At 36.6% G+C, this 22,260-nt stretch overlaps 1 protein-coding gene across 1 annotated transcript; it reads right to left on the bottom strand.

Annotated features, from left to right (window-relative positions):
* Window positions 1-964: 964 nt before the first annotated feature.
* gc (GC vitamin D binding protein) lies at window positions 965-21,885 on the bottom strand. The gene is made up of 12 exons (XM_058777692.1): window positions 21,744-21,885; window positions 21,368-21,437; window positions 20,975-21,107; window positions 17,374-17,585; window positions 12,789-12,921; window positions 8,214-8,302; window positions 6,966-7,092; window positions 6,236-6,438; window positions 3,227-3,359; window positions 2,132-2,226; window positions 1,901-2,012; window positions 965-1,139 (listed from the first exon to the last, which is right to left on the bottom strand). The coding sequence occupies exons 1-12, from the start codon at window positions 21,805-21,807 to the stop codon at window positions 1,101-1,103; spliced, it is 1,410 nt and encodes a 469-aa protein (XP_058633675.1). The 5' UTR covers window positions 21,808-21,885; the 3' UTR covers window positions 965-1,100.
* Between the last annotated feature and the right edge of the window lie 375 nt (window positions 21,886-22,260).

Consider the following 22,260-nt stretch of genomic DNA (forward strand, 5'->3'; position numbering starts at 1 on the left):
TGGTGCTTTGTGTTTTTCCTCCTGCCATGGGGTACTTTATATTTTTCTGATTGCCAATCAGTCTCTAACTGGCTAATCGGGAGCACCGGGAGGATTCCTGGTGTGCCGGTCTGTTTTTTGGCTTCGAGGGCCGCGGTGTTGTCATGATACTGGGGTTGATATATGCTGTTCCTAGGCTGCCTGCACTCACAGCAGCCCAACTCTTTTTATTTATGATTTCCTTGCAGCCCCACTGGCAGGGTGCAGCCTGCAGGTTAAAGGGATAGTTCACCAAAAATGAAAATTCTGTCATTAATTACTCACCCTTGTGTCATTCCAAACCCGTAAGACCTTTGTTCATCTTCGGAACACAAATTAAGATATTTTTGATGGAATCTGAGAGCCCTCTGACCCTCCATATACAGCAAGGATACTACCATGATCAACGCACAGAAATGTAGCAAGGACATGGGTAAAATAGTGGGCTGGTCTAAGGCATGAAACTCCAGGGCTGAAAATGAGTCCCACTCCGGCCCTGTTGCCAATAAATATATAAAGAAGAATCTAAAACCCATCTACACAATGAGATTTGAAATGAGATTTTAATTGAACTTGCATATCTTATTTGAAACCTGACAAGCAATTAAATTAAAATTACTCCGATAATTCAACAGCACCTACAATAACTAACATAGCCTATTTTTCTAGCAAAAAATGCATTGAAATCGACTGAAGTACGAAAACAAATTTCTTGTCAGTCCATTTGCTAAAAAAAACATCTGTAAAGGTACATGAGAACAAATGTAAATTTGAAGAGTTTTCCAGTGTGATGAAACGGCATAGCAACAACAGAAATCATCTTATTGTGGACGTTGTTATGTTCCCAGTAAAGGTTATTCATACAGGAGCCTAATACATTCACACTGCAAATGCCACGAGCCTCAAGAGCTCAAAGAGCAAAGTGAACAGATGACAAACAAAACTCTTTGATGCAAGTGGAAAGTTTACTTAAAACATCTCAGATAGCGAGGGATGACATTTTCAATTAGAGAGGGAATTTAGAAGATCTTGTCATTCACTATAATTGGCAACGCTCAAAAGAATCTCTGAAGAGTGAGTCTTTAAACAGTGTCATCGTCATATTTAATAGCATCCTCTGTCTGAAAAAGAAAACATGGGTTTTAGTTAAACCTGATTTTACTAAAACTATATTAAAAAGTCTATTAATAAATACAAACACCCTGTAAACCGATCTGACATCTGCTTGTCCTGGTGATGAATTGCTGAGAGAAAGGAATAGTTCACCCCAAAAAATGAAAAATCATCATTTCATCACCCTCAAGTTGTTCCAAACCTGTATGAGTGTCTTTCTTCTGTTATGGAAATAATACTATGGAAGTCAATGGCTACCAGTCACTGTTTGTTCACCAACATTCTTCAGAATGTCTTCTTTTGTGTTCAACAGAAGACAGACACTAATTCAGGTTTGAAATGAAATGAGGGTGAGTAACTGATGGCAACATTTTCATTTTTGGTTGAGCTCTCAAGTTCATCTTTCTTACCCACTGATAAATGGAATTGTTCTAAGTATAAATCTAATGCAATTTATTTTGGTGTATGCCGAAGACAGGGGGAAAGAAAATTAATGTTAGGTTCTCTGACAAGTCCAATTATTTACATTTATATATATATAGATTTTACTGCTTTTGCTGTACATCGGATCAAATAATTGCAGGCTTGATGAGAGAAGAGAATTCTTTAAAAAACATTACAAATCTTACCGTTCAAAAACTTTTGACTGGTAGTGTATATTTACATTTATATTTTATTTATTTATGTGTGTGTGTGTGTGCGTGTGTGTAACCGAACTTTTATTTAATTTTCTATAGCTGAAAGTGCATTGGTTATTCAGTGTGCTCACCAGCTTTTGACATAGTCGTGCCGGGGAAAGCTGGGAACAGCAGGATGTTGCCAAGTCCACCCAAGCTTGTGTTTGCTTCTCACCTCCCTCCCCCTGCACCTCCTTCTGCATCCTGCAGAAAATAAAGCATTAATGATGAGTCTGATCTGCAACCAGCTTCATCCTTTCAAATCCCCTGATGTTAAATAACATCTACTGACGATGTTCTTTTCTAGTCTAACCATAACTTACAGAGTCTTGAATGAAGGCAGGTCCAGTCTGAAGTACCGTGAACAGGTGTCATCCAACTTGGACAGAAGTGCCGTAGTCTTTTTCAGTTTACTCTCCTGTTTGATAAAAGTTGAGAGAGAGAGAGAGAGAAAATGAAAGAACAGTTTGACCAGTAATCCAACCCTTAAAATCAAAAATGACTATGTATTTTCCTCGTCAATGTTCAAAGTCAAGCAGCGGGAGAGAAGATGAGAGAGTACCGTTTCGTTGTTATGACAGTTCGGGCTTGGTTAGCACCCAGCGAGTACAAAGAGCACCCTGTCGCTCTAAATTAATTGAAATCTCACAACCCTCTCTCAGTTGGCGAGCGAGCTGCGTTTGTGCATGCTAATGATGTACATTCATTCTCTGGGTACAGATGCAGTTTAGACCCTTCAATTAGATGCTCTCACCAGCAACTCGCCATTTACTCTATGAGGACAAACAGCAAGCGGGCAAATAATTGGAGGATCTGCAAGGGAAAACTGAAAGGCTAAATTAATCAAATGGTGACACGCTTTAGATCAGGTTATCTGTGAGATTTTCATATCATCTTCAAGCATTAAAAGCTGTTTTACAGCATTAAAATAGGATTTCATCCAGGTTGTCTTTCTCAAGCATCCTTATGCAATGCCGTCTACCTCAACTCAATGCGATTTAATCTTGTATTAATGCCAGAAGAACTTTGAAAACCATCAGCAAAACATTTCAGCTCTGATGAGAGCTTCAAACAATACGATCCCAATCTCAAAACCGAGATGAGGCTTCACAGCAAAATGAAATCACTCAAGAGAGGCATTGTGCTGCAAATCATCTAGACTTGCATCAAAAAGATCGAAGCCTCTCACAATAGTCGTCTACCCGGGCTTTGAGCTGTCTTACAGTCAAATAAGCACAAAAAAAAAAAAACCTTGAAATCTGAAGAATGGCTTGGTTGTGTAATTCAAATAAGCGAAAATCTGCTGCTAAGCACAGAACATGTGTTTTCAGATCAACCTGTTATGAAACAAAAATCTCCTGTCGTGAACCAGAGACTGGGAGATCATGTCAGTCTCAGGAGGAATAGCGTCATCTCACCTTCTCTGTTAAACACGCTGCGACATCAGCAGATGAGCAGCAGGCCATTACTGTGTTCTTGATTCGATCGAGAACAGTTGTCAGCACAGGAAGAGAAATGGAGGTGTGATTCACTCCAATTCGAAACAAGTATCTGGAAACACACACACACACACACACACACATACATACATAAACATGCTTTTGATCTCATTCACTGACTTTAGGATACATGCTATTTTGTGATTCCCCTGCTGTGCCATACATCATGAGTTCATTTATATTTTGTGGCCACTATAAATGCATATTCTGAGGGCAGGCCACGAGCAGAAATGTTCAGTCAACCAGCAGGAGGCTGCAAGACCTCAATGTGTTTTGAAAATATTCTCCATAGGAGGTTCTGGTCTCTTCATCCTAGGTTTCTGCTGCGGAGGGTTTTCAAACTTGGGTCCATAAGTAGGTTTTGCCCAATTTATCTCTCTATATATTTATTTACATCTATAAATCAATATTTATTGTGAACAACACTGAATTTCAAATATGAATTGAATTGGAAAGGTTTCTCTTTAGGTTTACATTTAACATTCATCCCTCTAATAGCGTATAATAGTTTTCTATAGAAAAAGCTAAGTTTAACAGAGTCAGTATGTTCTGGTTAATATTTGAATTATTTGCTGTGTCTTTAGTCTAATAACAAATAGAATGCAACCAACATTACCATTTCTGACAGAGTTTAAATACGTCTTTTTAGGAAGGGGGCTTTTTCCAACCCCTCAGCCCCATCAGTAAGGCTCAGATACTCCTTTAAATCAACACTTTTCACCAGACTGAATGTTATACTGGCTTTCATTTAGAATTATCATTAGTATTATATTATCAGTGTTAGTTTAGTATTATTTATATGTATTTATATATTTTAATAAGCTTTTATTTTTATAAAATGGTGAGAAATATACGCTTGAACTAAAATGAATTTCCATTTTAGTTTTAGTAATTTTGTAAATTTGTAAATATTGTACTTTTACCTATTTATTTCAGTTAGTTTCCAAGGCAACAATTCCATTTTTTATTTCATTTTAAGTTTAGGTTTTTCATAAAATATTTATTTATTTTATTTCAAATTTTATTTAACTTTTTTTTTTATTTTTAAAATTTGTAATAGTTTAAGTTAACAATAACATAATTTTATATTATTTAAGTATAAAACAACTGCTAAAATACACGGAACACATCTATTTTAATTTAATTGTCATAGAAACTCAAGTATGAAATAACAGCAATCACTTGAGTATGTAAAAATAAATAAATAAATAAATCAGTGGCAAAAACATCTATGCAAGAATCTGGTCTACTACAATAAAAATAATTTTAGTTTTATAAGTTTGACAAAACAAATGAAAATACCCCCGGTTAGGAATAGGGATATTAAAGATTTCTCACTCAGCTTGTGTTTTTGTGCCATCTGAAAACAGAATTTTGTTGGGATTAGTTTATTTCACACATTGTAGAGCTTAAAATAATGTATTTATACATTTAAAGGTTGATACCGTATACAGGTCACCCTAAAATTAAGATTTTAAAGTTTTATGCTCCACCACTAGAGGGTACAGTTAGGCAGTGTAATGACTGAAGAATGAGCGTCTTATCAGGGAGTTAGTATGCTTTTAAATATCCTTTATTTTAATATTAATGAAAATGTATGTTCTTCTCAAGTTTCTGTCAGAGCACCCTGTCTCACATTAATTTCACTTGCATACACACTTTTCTACAACAAACAACCTGGTATTAGCCCCCCAAAACACTGTGAAAATGTCACCTGTAATGACACCAGACCCTGAGGTAAACTCAGCAGAACTTGCTAGAACACGTTCAAATTCCACGTTGAGCGGCTCATCTAATTGCAGTGCAAGATAAATTAAACATAAGTTTCTTCGCACGGCTGTCTGCCCCGCAGCAAGAGTTCATTCTTTCTTGTCCACCCAGACACACAAGTGACTTCATACGGTTCATTCAGCACAGCTTGCGCAGTGCATATTGGCTACACTTTCACTAAATGAGAAAGGCATGAGGTGCTGATCAGAGAACAGCCACGTGAAGCTGACCATCATGGGAGAGAAATGGTCAGATCTTTCTTTGAGGGCAATCTATTCTAACGGTTAGCGTTCAAGGCATTATTTACCAGGAAAATGATCCTGAGCCCGCAAAGCAAGAATTGAAATAGGATCTGAAATGCTACACAGAGGACAAATGAGTCTGATCCGTATTAATCTAAATGTAATCTGATCTGCAGGAATAAATAAGAATAGTCTCCACCACATCAACTCCACCTATTGTTAATCTGCTGGTTCATGTCCGTGGGGAAAATGTAAGGTCCAGCCATGGCCCACAATCTCCTGGTGCAAGTCAAATACGCTTTACCATCATTCTGATAACTGGATAAATTAATTTTAGAATCAGGTGAGAAGGTGATCTCTTTTGATGCACAGTTAAGATGAGTTTTCAAGTGCTTCTTGCAGCCCAAATAGATATTTGGTTTAATCTGTCTATGAAAAAATTATCACAAGAGGCATTCTGAGCTTTAGAATAATGCAATAATGCAAATTAGGCAAAAATCTAAAGCTTTTTCTCATGTATGACCATTTTGATAATATGCTCATATTCAGAGCCAATCTATGAATAATTCATGACTATTTGCACCCTTGCCCTTTAAGCGACTAGCTAAAGATCAAAATCAAGAGGAACGCTCTCCACTGTGTTTGGGAAAAGGGGACCGGGTGACTAATTCCCATAGTGGGTCATGGTGAACACGCAATATGTTAATTATATTACTCAGCATCACATTAGAATGTATATCACATTAAGTCGGATCAAAATATAGTGCACTGATTGCAAGGTCTTCATTCAAAAAACATTTGATCTCGGCAGAATGAAATAAGCAGGCTATCAGAAATATCTTTTCTGGTTGACCTTCGCTTTATGACATGCTTGGGTTCCCTACCTTTGAATATTTGATGAATATTAAATCAGTACCTGTCAATCCCATGAGGCTGAGCTTCCTCACAGAGCTGGGATGAAACGGGCTTGGCTACATCTGGAGACTGACGAGGCTGCCTTTTCAAGTCATCCATGCAGGGGAGAGTATCCAGGGCAGGTTTACTGCAGCACTTCCGGAAATCCTCAGACATGGCATCCAGTTTGGATTCACCGCACAGAATTTTCTGAAAGCTTGTTAGCTATTATGAAAGAAAAAGAACAATGAATCTGGCTCTTTTACTCAAATGATATGAGAGCTAAAATTCACACTAAAATTGAATGGCATAAATGATAATGATACAAATGAATTGAATAGGAACAGCAGCTTTGATAAAAGCATTATGTGACTGTGTATGAAGGTACAGATATATCTTTCAACAGCATTCACTAAAGGAACTTTGTATAATTAACCAATAAATGGCCATAAAAGTAAGTTCTGAGCTACTGAGTAAAAAAAAAAAAAAAAAAGTCAGATTGGAAAGAAGTGAGTATTATGTCTTCCAGTAGTTGATATTTTTTTCCTTTAGTTACCAAGGAAAAGCACATTCTTTTTGTTTGTCATATCATCAGATATCTTGTAAAGCGGAACAGGAGAAATGCACCACCAGAAGGATCACTGGTCAAAAGAATTGTGCCAAAAGAGACATTTGAACCTTTGTGCTGCTCATTGTGGTTTGTTGAACACAGCTTCGAGCGGCCCACCCCCTCCTCTGACCCTTCTCCTCACCTCTTCAATTATACATTCAGGTTGTGGCTGTAAACAGCATTTTTCAAGCCCAGCCTGAAAACGACCAGACATGACTGTTGCCTCTTCAAAGGACAGTCCTAGTAGATTTCCATAATATGCAGACAACCTATAAATATGACATAATTTACATATGTAAGGAAATGTATGTCCATGGTGTGTAATGAGCATGACACATTTCATTCACAAGTGCCATATAGGAAACTAAACAGTTAACATATTTGCATATGCTGCTCTTATCTGGATCACATATCCTTGTGCTATTTTAATCATCATTATGATTAAATAAAAAAAAAGTATAGAGAGAACAAAAAAACAAAAACTTAAGTATAGGAGGAAAGAAGCATGTGCAATATTTTCAGAAATGTTACGTTCCTTTCCTCATGTCATTCTAAACCCATATGCTGTTGTTTCTTCCATAACAAGAGGGGGAAAAAACTCTTATCGTTACTATTTTCCATTCAATGACACGTCATGGTGACCACAATAAACACCATAAAAGTAATCCATGTTACTCATGCAGCATAGAGCTGTTCTGCAATGACTTGCAATGACTAAACATTACTTGAAGAAACATTTACATTTATTTTTGTCCAGCAACAAGAGTCATAACTTGATTCTTAAAAGTTTCTGTTAACTATTGTTGTAAGGAAATTATCTAGGTTTTCCAGATCTACACAACAAAAAAAAAGCCCACTGGCCAATTTAAAATAGTCCAAAACTATTGGTATCCCAAATACCAAAACTCACAATATCCCACTTCCATACTTAAGATACATATTTTATTGTCACTAGTATGCATTTAACACAATTTTAATGGTATAGTAATTGCAAACAAAATAAAAACATCTAACTTTAAGATTGGGCGCACGCAAACAAAATACTTTAGTGAGAGTGGTAAAATCCTTTATTTTTAAAACGTTTGATAAAAGAACTACATACAGGTATATACAGATCTTGTTCTTATTTTACTCTTCTCCTTCTTGCTCCTTGTAAGCACACAGGCTTCCTACTAAAAAAAATCAACCTGCAGAAACCGCAAACAAATGGAAACCTACAGAATAGTCAACCCTGCTCTATGAGGATTGACATAAATAAAAAAATACAACAACAACAACAACAACAGCATACTATTTATAAACACCATGAGAATGGTGGATGATAACAGAATTTTTGCTGAACTGTTCCTGCAGTAGTATGAGGAAGCTATGTGAGCCATGGCATATTTACCCAAACTTGAAGGATTTCAAATTCACTTGGTTGTTGCAAACATTAGAGAGAAACCTCAGAAAAATGTTGGAGCTTCGCATTTGGAGTTTCTGTAAACAGACAGGATTTATAATAAGATATTTTACTAATAAATCCACATTAACCACCACCATTCATTAGCATGATTATCATCATCATCATCATCATCATATTTTTTTTTCATTTTCACAATCATTATTGGGGTTTTGACCTACATAAATTAAACTCATTTAAATTGAATTATATCATTATACTGTATTAAATCACTCTTATCCTCATAATCACTTTATTCAATCCCATATTTCTGCTTCCTTAGACAAACTGCTAAACAAAACTAGACAAATAGCACTCTTCCCCCTACACAGCAACTAAAATAAACACATGTAATTAGTAGCTGTTTAAAGCAGCGTGGCAGCAGAAACCAGATTTTAGCTCCATGAACAGCACATGTGAATCTGCCATCTCAGGTTTTGTTTTGACAGTAATATCTTGAAATCCTGTTTGTTCCTCACAATAGACCGTGTAAGAGCCTTCAGGCAATTTGATACCAAAAGCAGACACACAAATACACAATGATGATTATTAGTCCCATTATAGGCTGGCAAAGCACCCTTTAGCTTGTATATGGCATCATACGGTACTTATGTGTGATTGTCTTCAGACAATACATTCAGTATAACAATAGCAACAAAGAGGGAACAGTTATTCTTCTACAGGAAGTGTTTGTGCTATCCCGTCGTCCAAAATACAAGCACACTGTCTATCTCTTGTAGCGTTTGGTCAAACTTGTAGAGTTTACGACACACATTTAGTCATTATATTTAATGAATAATCCAGGAAACCCTCTCATTCAACAAATAAACTGTGAGGGTCTATGGACCCTTCTCCTGAAAGAGCACCCTAAAGGGCTCAGTTACCAGGGAAACCATCTGATATTGCTCAAAAGTATGTGAGATGCAAAGTGCAGTAAGAACAGACCCTTCTGAAACCCACGGATTTCCCATAAAAACAGAACTTTCCTCCTTTTCATTTATAGACAAACCTTTCTACGAATAAACATGCATCCCAGGACTTTGTGTATGATTTTAACTGTCTTGTATGGTGTCTCTAGCATTGTATTTTGTTGTATGCATTCTTTATGAGTGAAGTACTAGTTAATGTAACCCCACCTATATCGTATCTCCTACCAAATTAATGCTCATTGACGGATACTTTGGTGTACACCACCTCCTCATAGAATGCCATTTGTGTTTGTAATTTAATCAAAGTATAGACTGCCAGAGCCATTCAAACCATACTCTCAGACAAAGGGTCATAAAACCCCCCCAATATTTCCAGCCTCCCGCTTGGCAATTCAGCCTTTCTTATTGGTCGAGCCGTGAAATCGTGTGTTTGCTATCTATGTGAGCCTGCGCCAGCTTTGCCGAATGGCTTGACGCTGGTGAACTATTGCTGTGTGTACCTGATCGATTGACCAGATAACTTAAACTAGTGACCTGAGTTAAATATGTTTCTTGGGCTAATGGAGCCCGGATAAATTAACTAGTGGCTTAACAATGTGAACCTGGGTGATGTACCCTTAGGTTTATTTAACTAATGACCTAAATAACTATGTGAGTCTGAGCCAATAGCTCAAACTTACCTAGGTAGAAATGCGCACTGTGTGTGTCATTAATAAACAGGAATCACACTGCAAGCTGATAGATGAAGTAACCCCCAGCAACCACCTGACTCAGGCTTGGGTGGCCTGAGCAAATAGTTTTAAAATTGTCATTAAAGAGTTGTCTTTTTTTTTAAACATTCATCAATGTTACTGCAATGGAAATACTTACCTTTAACTTATTAATAGTTACAAAATATTTAGCAAAATAATGAATCACTGTACACCCTGTAGTTGTGGTGTCATATGCTCAGGACTAATTCTGCCTCAAAAGCAGCTGCTCATTTATTTTGATAATTTAAAATATTTATATTGCATATTAAGAACAATAATGTTTGCACTGAATGAACACATCATTGCTAAATGCATGGCTCATTCCAGATGGTCTTGAGCAAGACACTTTAGTGACTATATTTAAATGCATTTGTCTGCTTTTATATTAATTGTGTCCAAATTAAAATTGCTACATAGAAATGCTGTGCATGCTGCTGCTGAGAATCACGATGACTGAATGCCTATGCAATCTGCTACTACTGCACAGAGACTGACTGCTGAGAGCTCCATTAATTAGGCATATAAGTAGCTAGGCGAATACCTACTTTACTCTATGCCAGATGCGAGCAGCACAACATGACAAGTCAATAGACCCGTTATGATAGGTAAAGCTGTCCGCAATGTATGCACAGCAATACGGCCAATGCAAAACTTCTGCTACTGCTGCTATTGATAATATTCACTAACATTTCAATACTGAGTTGAAATACATGCTGTTGCTGTCAATGATATTTACAATGTTGTAGTAGGAATTTACTGTGCGAGCTGTAACATTTAATCAGAATGTGCGAAGCATAATCTACTGCTGCTGCACGAAACCTGCTGTAAGCCCTGTTTAATAAGCAAAGTAATAAATGCCTGTTGCACTTAAAAGAGTTAATTAACCCTCCATGAGTTATCACAAAAATTTCATGCAACTAAAGAGCTTTCTGCTGCCGCTGCTATATTAGCAACAATAATATGACTTGCTATGCATGCTGCTGTTAATATTATTTCTAACCTTGCATCTGAATTTGCTATGCATGCTATAAAATTTGCTAACTTTGCGATCTGAATAGCTATGCATACTGCTGCACAAGTACTTAGAATGCTACTGCCCCTCTATTAAATACCCAAACACATCCAATTAATGCTTATTTCGCTTTGACGAGTTCTATAAACCGTTAAATCGAATAGCAAAGTAATAAAATGCCTATCACCTAAAGTTCACTACTATCCAAATGTTATATTTTCAGTGAATTTCATGCAAGTAAATGTACTTTCTGCTGCCACTGCTATATTAGCAACAATGATTGGATTGCCATGCAGACTGCCACTAATATTTCTGAATAATATTTCTGTCTGAATTGCTGTGTGTGCTGCTGCTATAAAAATTCAATGATCTGAATAGCTATGCATACTGCTGCTACAGCTGCATGAAGGTACTTAGAAATGCTATAAGTGTCTTTATTAACAAGCAAACGCAATCAAATAATACCCATTTCACTTTGAAGAGGTCATAAAATTACTGTATGCCTCATTAAATAAACTATTTCACTTTAAAGAGTTATTTATCCCATGCCTTATCACTGAAATTTCAAGCAACTAAAGTACTTTCTGCTGCTGCTGCTATATTAGCACCAGGATTGACTTCCTGCTGCTAATATTATTTCTAATATTGCATATATATTTGCTATGCATGCTGCTGCTATTAAATTCACCACGTGCGATCTGAATAACTATGCATTACTTATCTAGCTGTTGAGCTTCAGAGATACTCTGAAAGCGCGCTGCAGTAATCTCAAGTGAATACTACCAGCCAGCCATATAAATGCAAGGCATTAAACTCATTGGCTGCATGTCCAGCATGAACCAATCAGCTTGTGCCAAGTCGTTTAACTCTTTGAATATCATCAGTTACGTTAACAACCCATCAGCTTGCGCCATCTAAAGTTTCATGACTGAACTATATATTTACACAAAACTGTTTATATTGTTTTAAATATGGATATCTTTTATTATTATTATTTATTTATTTATTTATTTTACAAAAACGTATTTCACGTAGATCGTTTTGCTATGAGGCTTTTATTCATCCCCAAGTGGATGCTGCACACTGGTGGTGGTTGAGGAGAGACCCCCCACATGATTGTAAAGCGCTTTGGGTGTATTGCAATACACATTAAAGCGCTATATAAATGCCTCATTCATTCATTCATTCATTCATTCAAACTGTTATAAAAATGGGCTGGTTCTAAGATTTCGGGCTCCTGATCTGAACTTGAGCTGATGCAGTATATTTTCTATTTATTTAGAAGTTTATTTCCTCCCTAGGTATAAGAGGTGGCAAGTTTAAGCCTTGCTCAACACACAAATTTTGTGAATAAATGAAACTTCATATAATTACATATTTTAGAAATGGTAGCATTGGTAGAGTTAATCACAGATGTCAGATTTTCAGGGGGTCTGAAGTGAAAGACAGGTGACCGTCTGTCTCCCCTACATAACATTGACTATAGTGCTATTCAAGCAGACATTACATTTTTCATGTCTGAGTCATGAAACAGAATATCTATAATTTACTTTTCGTGTAACCCTTTGACCACCATTCTTTGTCATTTCAGTGCCAGTTACTTTGGTCGTGACGTCTAATAATAACATAGTCCTGTGAGATGTCTTACCTGAATAACAACTATTGTGGTTTGAATGCAGCGTCTTACTGTGTGTGGGCATGTGATTGGAAACGACGAAGTAATAAAATATAATCAGCATTAAATAGATCACCCGGCATCACCCCTCTCACTGGGGTCTTGCCACCCCAGGGTTTCCAAAGAGTGTAATCAGAGATGTACGGTTCACACTACCTCTTGAAGGAAACATAAGTTTTTGACAGCAGGGCGGCAACATCTCTCTGCCATTCTCACATGGTTCTGAGTAGAATTAAGAACAAAGCCTGCTGGGATGTTTCTGTGCCTCCGGGCAAACTCGTACACATACCTAAGGGGAAAGAAAATAATAATAAATGACGTCAACACGGTAAATCAAAGGCCTGCAAGACATGAGTCATAAAGGACACAGCACATTCTGTTCCCCTAATAGTAACTTCTAATCAGAAATCGAAGCCACCAAAGTGTTGCTTTGCTTTATTACTATGAAAACAGCACATAATCCTCATGTTTACGCATGGATGGGGTGTGCTGTCACCAAAAGATTTTATTATAGAATACTGTTGTCATTATGCTCCCAAGGCTTATTTTAGAACATGGCTACACCAATTTAGCTTCACTATGCAGATCTTTGTTGGGAAGATGTAAGAAAAGAAGCGAGAAATGTATGAACTAAAAGGGATTCAGTCATGAGGTCTGTTTTTCTGTAAGCAAAACAAACATAATTACATGTTTTATGACTTTTACATATACAAAATACAGTGGGGCAAAAAAGTATTTAGTCAGCCACCAATTGTGCAAGTTCTCCCACTTAAAAAGATGAGAGAGGCCTGTAATTTTCATCATAGGTATACCTCAACTATGAGAGACAAAATGAGAAAAAAAAAATCCAGAAAATCACATTGTAGGATTTTTAAAGAATTAATTGGTAAATTCCTCGGTAAAATAAGTATTTGGTCACCTACAAACAAGCAAGATTTCTGGCTCTCACAGACCTGTAACTTCTTCTTTAAGAGGCTCCTCTGTCCTCCACTCGTTACCTGTATTAATGGCATCGGTTTGAACTCGTTATCAGTATAAAAGACACCTGTCCACAACCTCAAACAGTCCAACTCCAAACTCCACCATGGCCAAGACCAAAGAGCTGTCAAAGGACACCAGAAACAAAATTGTAGACCTGCACCAGGCTGGGAAGACTGAATCTGCAATAGGTAAGCAGCTTGGTGTGAAGAAATCAACTGTGGGAGCAATTATTAGAAAATGGAAGACATACAAGACCACTGATAATCTCCCTCGATCTGGGGCTCCACGCAAGATCTCACCCCGTTGGGTCAAAATGATCACAAGAACTGTGAGCAAAAATACCAGAACCACATGGGGGATCTAGTGAATGACCTGCAGAGAGCTGGGACCAAAGTAACAAAGGCTACCATCAGTAACACACTGCGCCGCCAGTCCGGGCCCGTCTGAAGTTTGCTAGAGAGCATTTGGATGATCCAGAAGAGGATTGGGAGAATGTCATATGGTCAGATGAAACCAAAATAGAACTTTTTGGTAAAAACTCAACTTGTCGTGTTTGGAGGAGAAAGAATGCTGAGTTGCATCCAAAGAACACCATACCTACTGTGAAGCATGGGGGTGGAAACATCATGCTTTGGGGCTGTTTTTCTGCAAAGGGACCAGGACAACTGATCGTAAATGAAAGAATGAATGGGGCCATGTATCGTGAGATTTTGAGTGAAAACCTCCTTCCATCAGCAAGGGCATTGAAGATGAAACGTGGCTGGGTCTTTCAGCATGACAATGATCCCAAACACACCGCCCGGGCAACGAAGGAGTGGCTTCATAAGAAGCATTTCAAGGTCCTGGAGTGGCCTAGCCAGTCTCCAGATCTCAACCCCATCGAAAATCTATATATATAATATAACAGGGTATATAACAAAGTATTGAGATGAAATTTTGTTATTGACCAAACACTTATTTTCCACCATGATTTGCAAATAAATTCTTTAAAAATCCTACAATGTGATTTTCTGGATTTATTTTCTCATTTTGTTATTGACCAAACACTTATGTTCCACCATGATTTGCAAATAAATTCTTTAAAAATCCTACAATGTGATTTTCTGGATTTATTTTCTCATTTTGTCTCTCATAGTTGAGGTATACCTATGATGAAAATTACAGGCCTCTCTCATCTTTTTAAGTGGGAGAACTTGCACAATTGGTGGCTGGCTAAATACTTTTTTGCCCCACTGTATATACTATGGCTATTGATTAATCCTTAATCAGTCAGTTACTATTTATAAGGGGGAAAAAATAATTCTATATGTAAGAACCAGGTTTGTCAGTTCCTGTACTGTAGATGTTTGTCAAAACAAAACCTCTGAACCAACAAACTTACATCTGCTGTTCATAAAACTAAAAACAGCTATCTGCAGCCCATACTGCTTTGAACAGCTGTAATATATATATATATATATATATATATACTGTATATATATATATATATATATATGTATTTTTTTCTTATGCAGTCAAACAAACCAACATAAAACTAAAAATATAAAATAAAATTTATACAGTATATGCCGATAGGAAGCTATTAGTGAGTCTGATTTAAAAGACTATATTGAACAGGCACTTTAGCCTGACTAATGGAGCTTTGGGGGTACATGTTTTGCTCATTTTGTTCAACTCAACTAAAGCACGTTTTGATGTATAGAATTATTTGGTATACAGAAATCTGCTTTAGTGCATCAACAAAAGGTACTTAGCTCCCCTCACTACTAATGCAACCACAATCAGAGGAATGGCCAATAAAGCAATTAGCAGTTTGATAGAGGTGGCAACATCTTATCTTATTTATTTATTTTAAGTCCTTCTAAGTGCCATTAAAGTCCAAAATAAAATACTGTATTATTACTTAAATTAGCTTTAAATAGATGTTCTGACCAAGACACCTCCCCTGAGGCAAACCAGCTCAACAAGAAATTATCACTTCCACCGCACTATTAAGCCCAAATGTGTTTTATAGGCAAAAGAAAAAAAAAGGGTGGAGATGAGATTTACCAAATCACATACAACAAATAAGGAAATATTGTTTCTAGTTTCAAGGATAAATTACAATCAAGCATGAAGGTATTCATTTTAAAATGAACTCCCAGTAGAGCAGTGGAGAAAGAGGACACTTGACATTCTGAAATTGTTTGAAATTAGGCTATTACAGCTCACAAACATATTACAAAACAAATTTACTAAAGCACCAAAGAATTTTCAGCTTTATAAACTGCTCTTGTGGAATCAGTATTGGGGATTCATTCATGACATTTGATGCCACTGCATGGAAACTCCATTGTGTAAACTTATAGCTCTCAATAGTCTATGTTGATCTGTCGGTGCAGTGTAAACTGGCCTTAAGATAAGCCTATAGATTCTGAAAAGTGTTTATTATCCAAAATGTGGCACTCAGTGGTAAAATGGTGAAGAAAACATCTATGAAAGAGATCAAGACTAGAGATTAGAAATTACTGGCAGACAAAAAGTTGTCAAACAATTTATACACATATTCATATTTACATGAAAGGAAACAGAGGATGAATAAGGAAAGCTTTGGTTTCTTGAAGCAATATTCTCCAGTCTTTAGAGTCGGTAGCAGTCTTTTTAGAGTCTTTTAATCAGCATGACAATGACAAAGGGATGCTATCAGAATTCATTAGACTAACATGGAATATTTCCTTCTCTAATCATTATATACCTGGAAGAACAGTTTTGAAAAAATTATGGCTATTCAGAAAACTAAATAGCCAGTGATTTTTCTGAGGTAATGTAATTGGGATTCATCATTCAAATGAATGCATTCAGAAGGAAATGCTGAATTTGCAGGTACAACTTGTGAGAGATGCTTTTCTACCACTGTGACGTATAAGAACAGACATATTGCATTTGATAGAGTATATTTTCTAATATACTGTTTTACAGCTGCAAATCGAGAAAAAAAATGCAAAAAAAAGTGTTAAAGGTGCAATAGGTGATTGTCTTCAGAAACATTTTTTGTTGTGCTTGTTGAAAGTCTCTTCACATCCCGATAGCAATCATGGTCTAAATGTATTTATATGTATTTACATATTATGTGGAAGGCGTAGGACCAAGAAATGTTCGTCAACTTTCCTACCTGCCTGTCAGCATATGCATTTGCATACCTTTGCTCACCCTGTTCGCGCAGACAGGATACATCATCAGTGCGTTCATGTACGCTATGCAGATAGAGCGAGAATGACAGGCAAACATCAACAACCTGACCTTCCTTCCTGGTATTGTAGTACTTTTACTAACGGTACTATAAAGTTTTCTCACCGGTGAATGACATGATGTATTGTAGTAATGTTGTCTCTGGTCATCTGATCTGTTCGCGTTCATGCGTTCAAGGGGCATGGCTTTGGACGGTGATTTGTAGGGAGGGAGGGTCGTTCGCTTTCAGTGCTATCAGGCAAAAGTTAGCATTTTCCAAGATCTCCTACTGCACCTTTAAGTTGAAACTAGTTAGGAGGAATAATTAGTACTTTTAAACTACATCAAAGTTATTTCAAAAAGGCTAGATAGAGCCTTTCAAAATTAGAGGATTTCTGAAGACTGGGTAGTAACAATGTGTTTATGCTAAAGAAAATGAGAAAGTGACCAGGGGTGAGCAAGAATGTTACATTGATTTCTTCTGTTTTTATCTCCACTAATAAGCCTGCAGCATTGTTGCCTTGATAATGACTCCTAATGGGACAAATCTCACCTGACAGCATAGTCCTTCTCGTCTTTAGTGAACTCTGTGCAGATCTCTTCATTTGTGGGCTCCAGTAGAGAAGGCAGCTCATCTGCAGAGTACCGTAGTGAGGCCAGACAAAGTTTCCTCACTTGACCCTGAAGTGTGCAGCACTGCTCGATGCCTGGGTGTTTAGGGAATGGAGAGTCCTTTCCGCATGACTTCTCAGAGATCTCTGTAGCCTTGGAAAGAGATTGCTACATATAAAACGCAAGCAACACAACACAAAAGCAAAGGCAAAACAAACACCACAGTAAAGAACTGACTATATGAACAATTTTTGTCTATAATGAAACGTGTTTCCTTACAAATCTATTTATCATGTTTTCTCTGTTGGAGACATGATTTTAGTTTTTAATTTATTTAGTAGTTTTGCATGTGTAAAAGCCTTCATGGTCCTTTAACGGCACTGAGACAATCGATTACATCATATGAGCTGTGAAACTTACGTCTGCAGTGTTTGAAGCCTATTGAAACAGCCCTTGTATTTAAAATTGCAAATGCAATGTGAGCAACCAGCAAGTTGAGGCAGATGAGGACATTCTGTTCAAGTAATTATTTTTTAATGACATGAATGTAAGCCGTCCCCAGGGAAAGACAATGATACAATGAATGAAGCAGGGAGTGTTGTGTGCTGTGCGCCCACACTAACTAACACGCACTGTAATAAATTTGCATTGAAGTGTGCCGAAGATTGGGCCTGGAACTGACAACAGGAACGTTTCCGGAGTTGAGCAGGAGTTGCCTCCAGTCAGGATACATGTTATTATATCCATGCACAAATTAAAGGAGAGTTTTATTTCTATTTTTAGCGTAAGAGGCTTTCTTTGAAAATAAAGCCTGCATCTAAGCAACAGTATACCACAGAAAGTAAATGCATTCTCCAAACCACTTATCCTCTGTAGGATCGCGGGTATGAGTAAGGAATATTCCAGTGTATGACTGTTTTTATGAAAACATGTCCTAACGTATCTGGCACCAAGACATAAACAGCAGAAGTTGTGAAGTGGTGCCTCCATGGATCAGGTTTGTTGGTCTAGCACATCCCATGGAGCTCAGCTGGATTGAAATTTGTGGAATTAGGAGGCCAAGAGAACACCTTGCACTCTTTGTCATGTTTCTCAAACCATTCCTGAACAATTTTAGCAGTGTGCATTATCTTGCTGAAAGAGGCCACTGAAATCAGGGAATGCCAGTTCACCGGTTGTCCTTCCTTGCACCACTTTTTGTAGGTACTAAGCGCCATATAAATTTATATACACATACATTTCACATTTTATATTTTGTTATTTATTTTTTATATTTATATTTTATGTGTATTTTATTATTCTTTTTCAAAAGAATTAATATCTGTTGATTTTTGCATTTTCTCCCCTTTGTTGATGATGGTTTCCAGTTTCACCATTCCAAGTGAGTGGCCTTTTGCCACTTCTTGTTTTATAGGATATTGGAGATAAAGGACAAGAAGGCACAAGTGGGGGGAATTAGATTGGGAAATGTCACAAGGTGGATTTAAACTCATGTAAGCCCTATAAGTACCAATATGTCAGAGCATGTGTGCTAAAAACCGTGCCACTGCTCACATTCAAACATGCTTTTATACCAACTAGAATTTTATTTTTCTCATTATTTGTTCCTTTAATGAAAACAGAATGGCTAAATAACAAACCCCAAATAATGGCTAAACTGCCTTTCTCTCCCATTGCCGGTCATATCAGTCTTACGTGAATTGACAGCCACTGCAAAGGTCTGGCTAACACACCACTGATGTACTTATACAGAATGAAAAGAAGCTTGATGACAGGAACATGTGAAAATGAAATGAGCTTAGCTGTAGCTGGTGATGAAGACTGATCCTGAGAGATTTAGCAAGATGAGATTTTTACAGTCAGGCATAATAAAATCACAACCTGTCTATGAGAAGACCATCAAGGGTGAAAGACTTCTGAAAAGATGGACTGTGTGAGTCAGGGATGTAATTAAGTTAACTACCTCCAGAACTTCCACAGTAATTAGAATGTGAGCATGAGTCTATTTGAGCTATGTTGTGCTACATCTAGCATGTGATTCTGCTCTAGTTTTGCTTAATGTTCATGCCTCAGAAAGCACAGACTGGAAGTAACTGATACAGAGTGTATAAACTTAGCATATCCTACTTATAGCTATGGTAGATTTTGGTATCTTAATGGGTTTAGCTATCATCAACTCAGCCCTTTAGATATTAATAAACACTTGTATGCATTTAACTCAGGCCTCTCACACTTTAACATTTTAATATAGGGTAATTCTAAATCATTGGTTATCTTGTTTCATTTGATGCTTGAGTTAGCAATTAATCCAAGTAATAATGGGTATGCAGGTTTCACTATTTCATAATTGTCCACCCTTCACTTAAAATACTTTTGCATGTTCATGAGGTTAATAAAATTGATTGGGTAATAAAGCTCGAAACCTGGTTTATTAAGTGCGTGTACATCTGTGCACATGTCTTCCACTTTGTCTGTTTTAAGTGTCCAGATACAAAGGCAAATAACTGCAGTTAACATGCTTCCCATCACTTTTTATTCCAGACGCTGGAACTAAATACAGTGGTATGAAAGTTTTTTGACTGTTCAAAAAACCAATGAATATTTAAAAAAGTCAGCACTGTTAATTTCATTTTTCCTCCCAGGGGACTCAATTCTAAAGACATTTGTCATGTGACTGATCACTCGTCAGCAGCAGGCAGCAAAAAATATAAGGCCAATTTCATGCCTTTCTGATTTTTCAAAAAAAAAAAAAAATCTGTCACTGGTAAACCATTTACTATAATGTAATGAAATATTGTTATTTATGTTGCTTGAAAAAAATATTTTGTCAGAATACTTTTTTTTGGCAGTAGTGAAAAATGCTTTTAACCATCATAACTAGTTACAGCATCTACCAGCATAAGGAGGTGATTGTCGTGTTAGAATAGAAAAGGCTCCTGTCCAAACTGTTGCTATAAAATTAGAAGCACATAATTCCCAAGAATATCATTATATGCTTAAACATTAAGATTTGTACTTATAGATATTACTAAAGTCACACCTGTTCGTTAGAAGGGGGTGTCCCAATCCTTTTGGCAATATAGTGTGTGATCTTAACCCAGGGTTAATAAAATGATGATCACCCATTGTTAAGTTGAGAATAGCGTGAAAGTCTGCTTTTGTGTTTTTTTTTATTTTTATTTTTTATAGTGACTAGATTTGTATTTGAATAACTGTACCCTGAAGCCTGAGATTCAATTATTTAAAAGCCTATTGTATAAAGGCAGGTATAAAGGCCTAGTGTAGGCCAATTTTTTGTTGTGAATGTCCCAATTGGGGTATAGGATGTGGATATTTCAGATAAATGTTCATATTATATAGTTGCATTTGCGAGTTCAACAAAGTGTAAGTGGTTGTGTAAAATAGTTACATAATATCATAATATCAATATCGATTGACACACACCTGAATATATTGTGTTTTATATTGTAATTTTTTATTTTTATTTTGAGATATCTGCAAATATTGTATCGCCGGGTATGCTATAGAGATCATCCACTTACTCCTTTGTCATAGCAGTCAGGACTGGCATCATCTTTGCAGCATTTTACTGCAAGCTTGGACATTTCATCTGCCACACAGCTGACCTCCTGGAATGTGCCATTCGGGAACTTTTGACTGTAGAGGACAGTGACCCTGCAGGAGGATCAAAGGTGAAAATAGGTTATGCAAGCATGTTCAGAGAATCTCTACTAATTACATCAGAAATGCAGGGATATTGTGTGGACAAAAAGTGAATAACAGTGAAAAATGCACTGCAAAATGAACAGGAATTTACATACTTTTAAAAACTTTTAACTTAAAGCTTGAGACCCAAATATTTATAATTTATATCCATGAACTATGGTTGAGACCGTGTAAATCCTCAGGGAAAAGAAACTAAACTTTATACTTGCATTTCTTTGAACTTCTCGATTCCAGTAGCTTTGAGCTCTTGGCAAACATTTTCCTTGGCATAGTTCTTGCCTGTAGAGATACAAAAAAATATTATAAAGAATAATTGCATAAGCATAAGCACAAAATAAATACATTAATAGCTGTAATTTCTGATGGATTTTCTTTCATAGTGCATTTATTCATTACCTCTCCGCCTGTTTCACAACAGATATTACATAATTTCAACTGCTATTCTGTTAAACTTTAATCTAAAATTAATAGCAAATCATCCATATTAAAGAAACAATACTGAATCTGGCTGAATCCTTCCTTTTACCACAGTGGAAACACAGCCTGTAAAATACCATGAAATTCAATAAAGTCTGTTTTTCCTACCTTTGTCAGCCAGCAAAGCTGGGACTACTAAAGCATAAATGAAAATGAGAGCTGTGTTCCTCATATTTTACCCCAGGTTATAATGCGATTTCAAGATGAGTTCAAATTAGGAACTGCCTCTGTATTGCAGTTTTACAAGAGACAAAAGTGTGCATGGTCAAAAATTAACCAGCAAAAACAGACAGTTATGTAAATGTTTAAATGTAAACAAGACTCCGGCTTTAGACCCCATGACACGGCTTGACAGCTGGTCACTAAAACTAAAACTTTCTGACAGCATTGATTCAAACTTACAATGACTTACAAGAACAGCTTTATGAACATTTTAAAGGTTATACTCAAAACCTCACATCAGAGTATTAAAGTTTATCTAAAAATAGGTTAGATCTGACTTCAGATTTGAGCTTGGCATTAAGGAGTGGGCTAAAAGGCTCTTGGAAAAAAGGATATATTAGCTTTTTACTTTGATATTCAAGAAAGCTTTTCGTTCTTCTTCAGGAAAGGTTAGCAGTTATCA

The sequence above is a fragment of the Onychostoma macrolepis genome, chromosome 05 (assembly GCF_012432095.1).
Source record: "Onychostoma macrolepis isolate SWU-2019 chromosome 05, ASM1243209v1, whole genome shotgun sequence".
Lineage (NCBI taxonomy): Eukaryota > Metazoa > Chordata > Actinopteri > Cypriniformes > Cyprinidae > Onychostoma > Onychostoma macrolepis.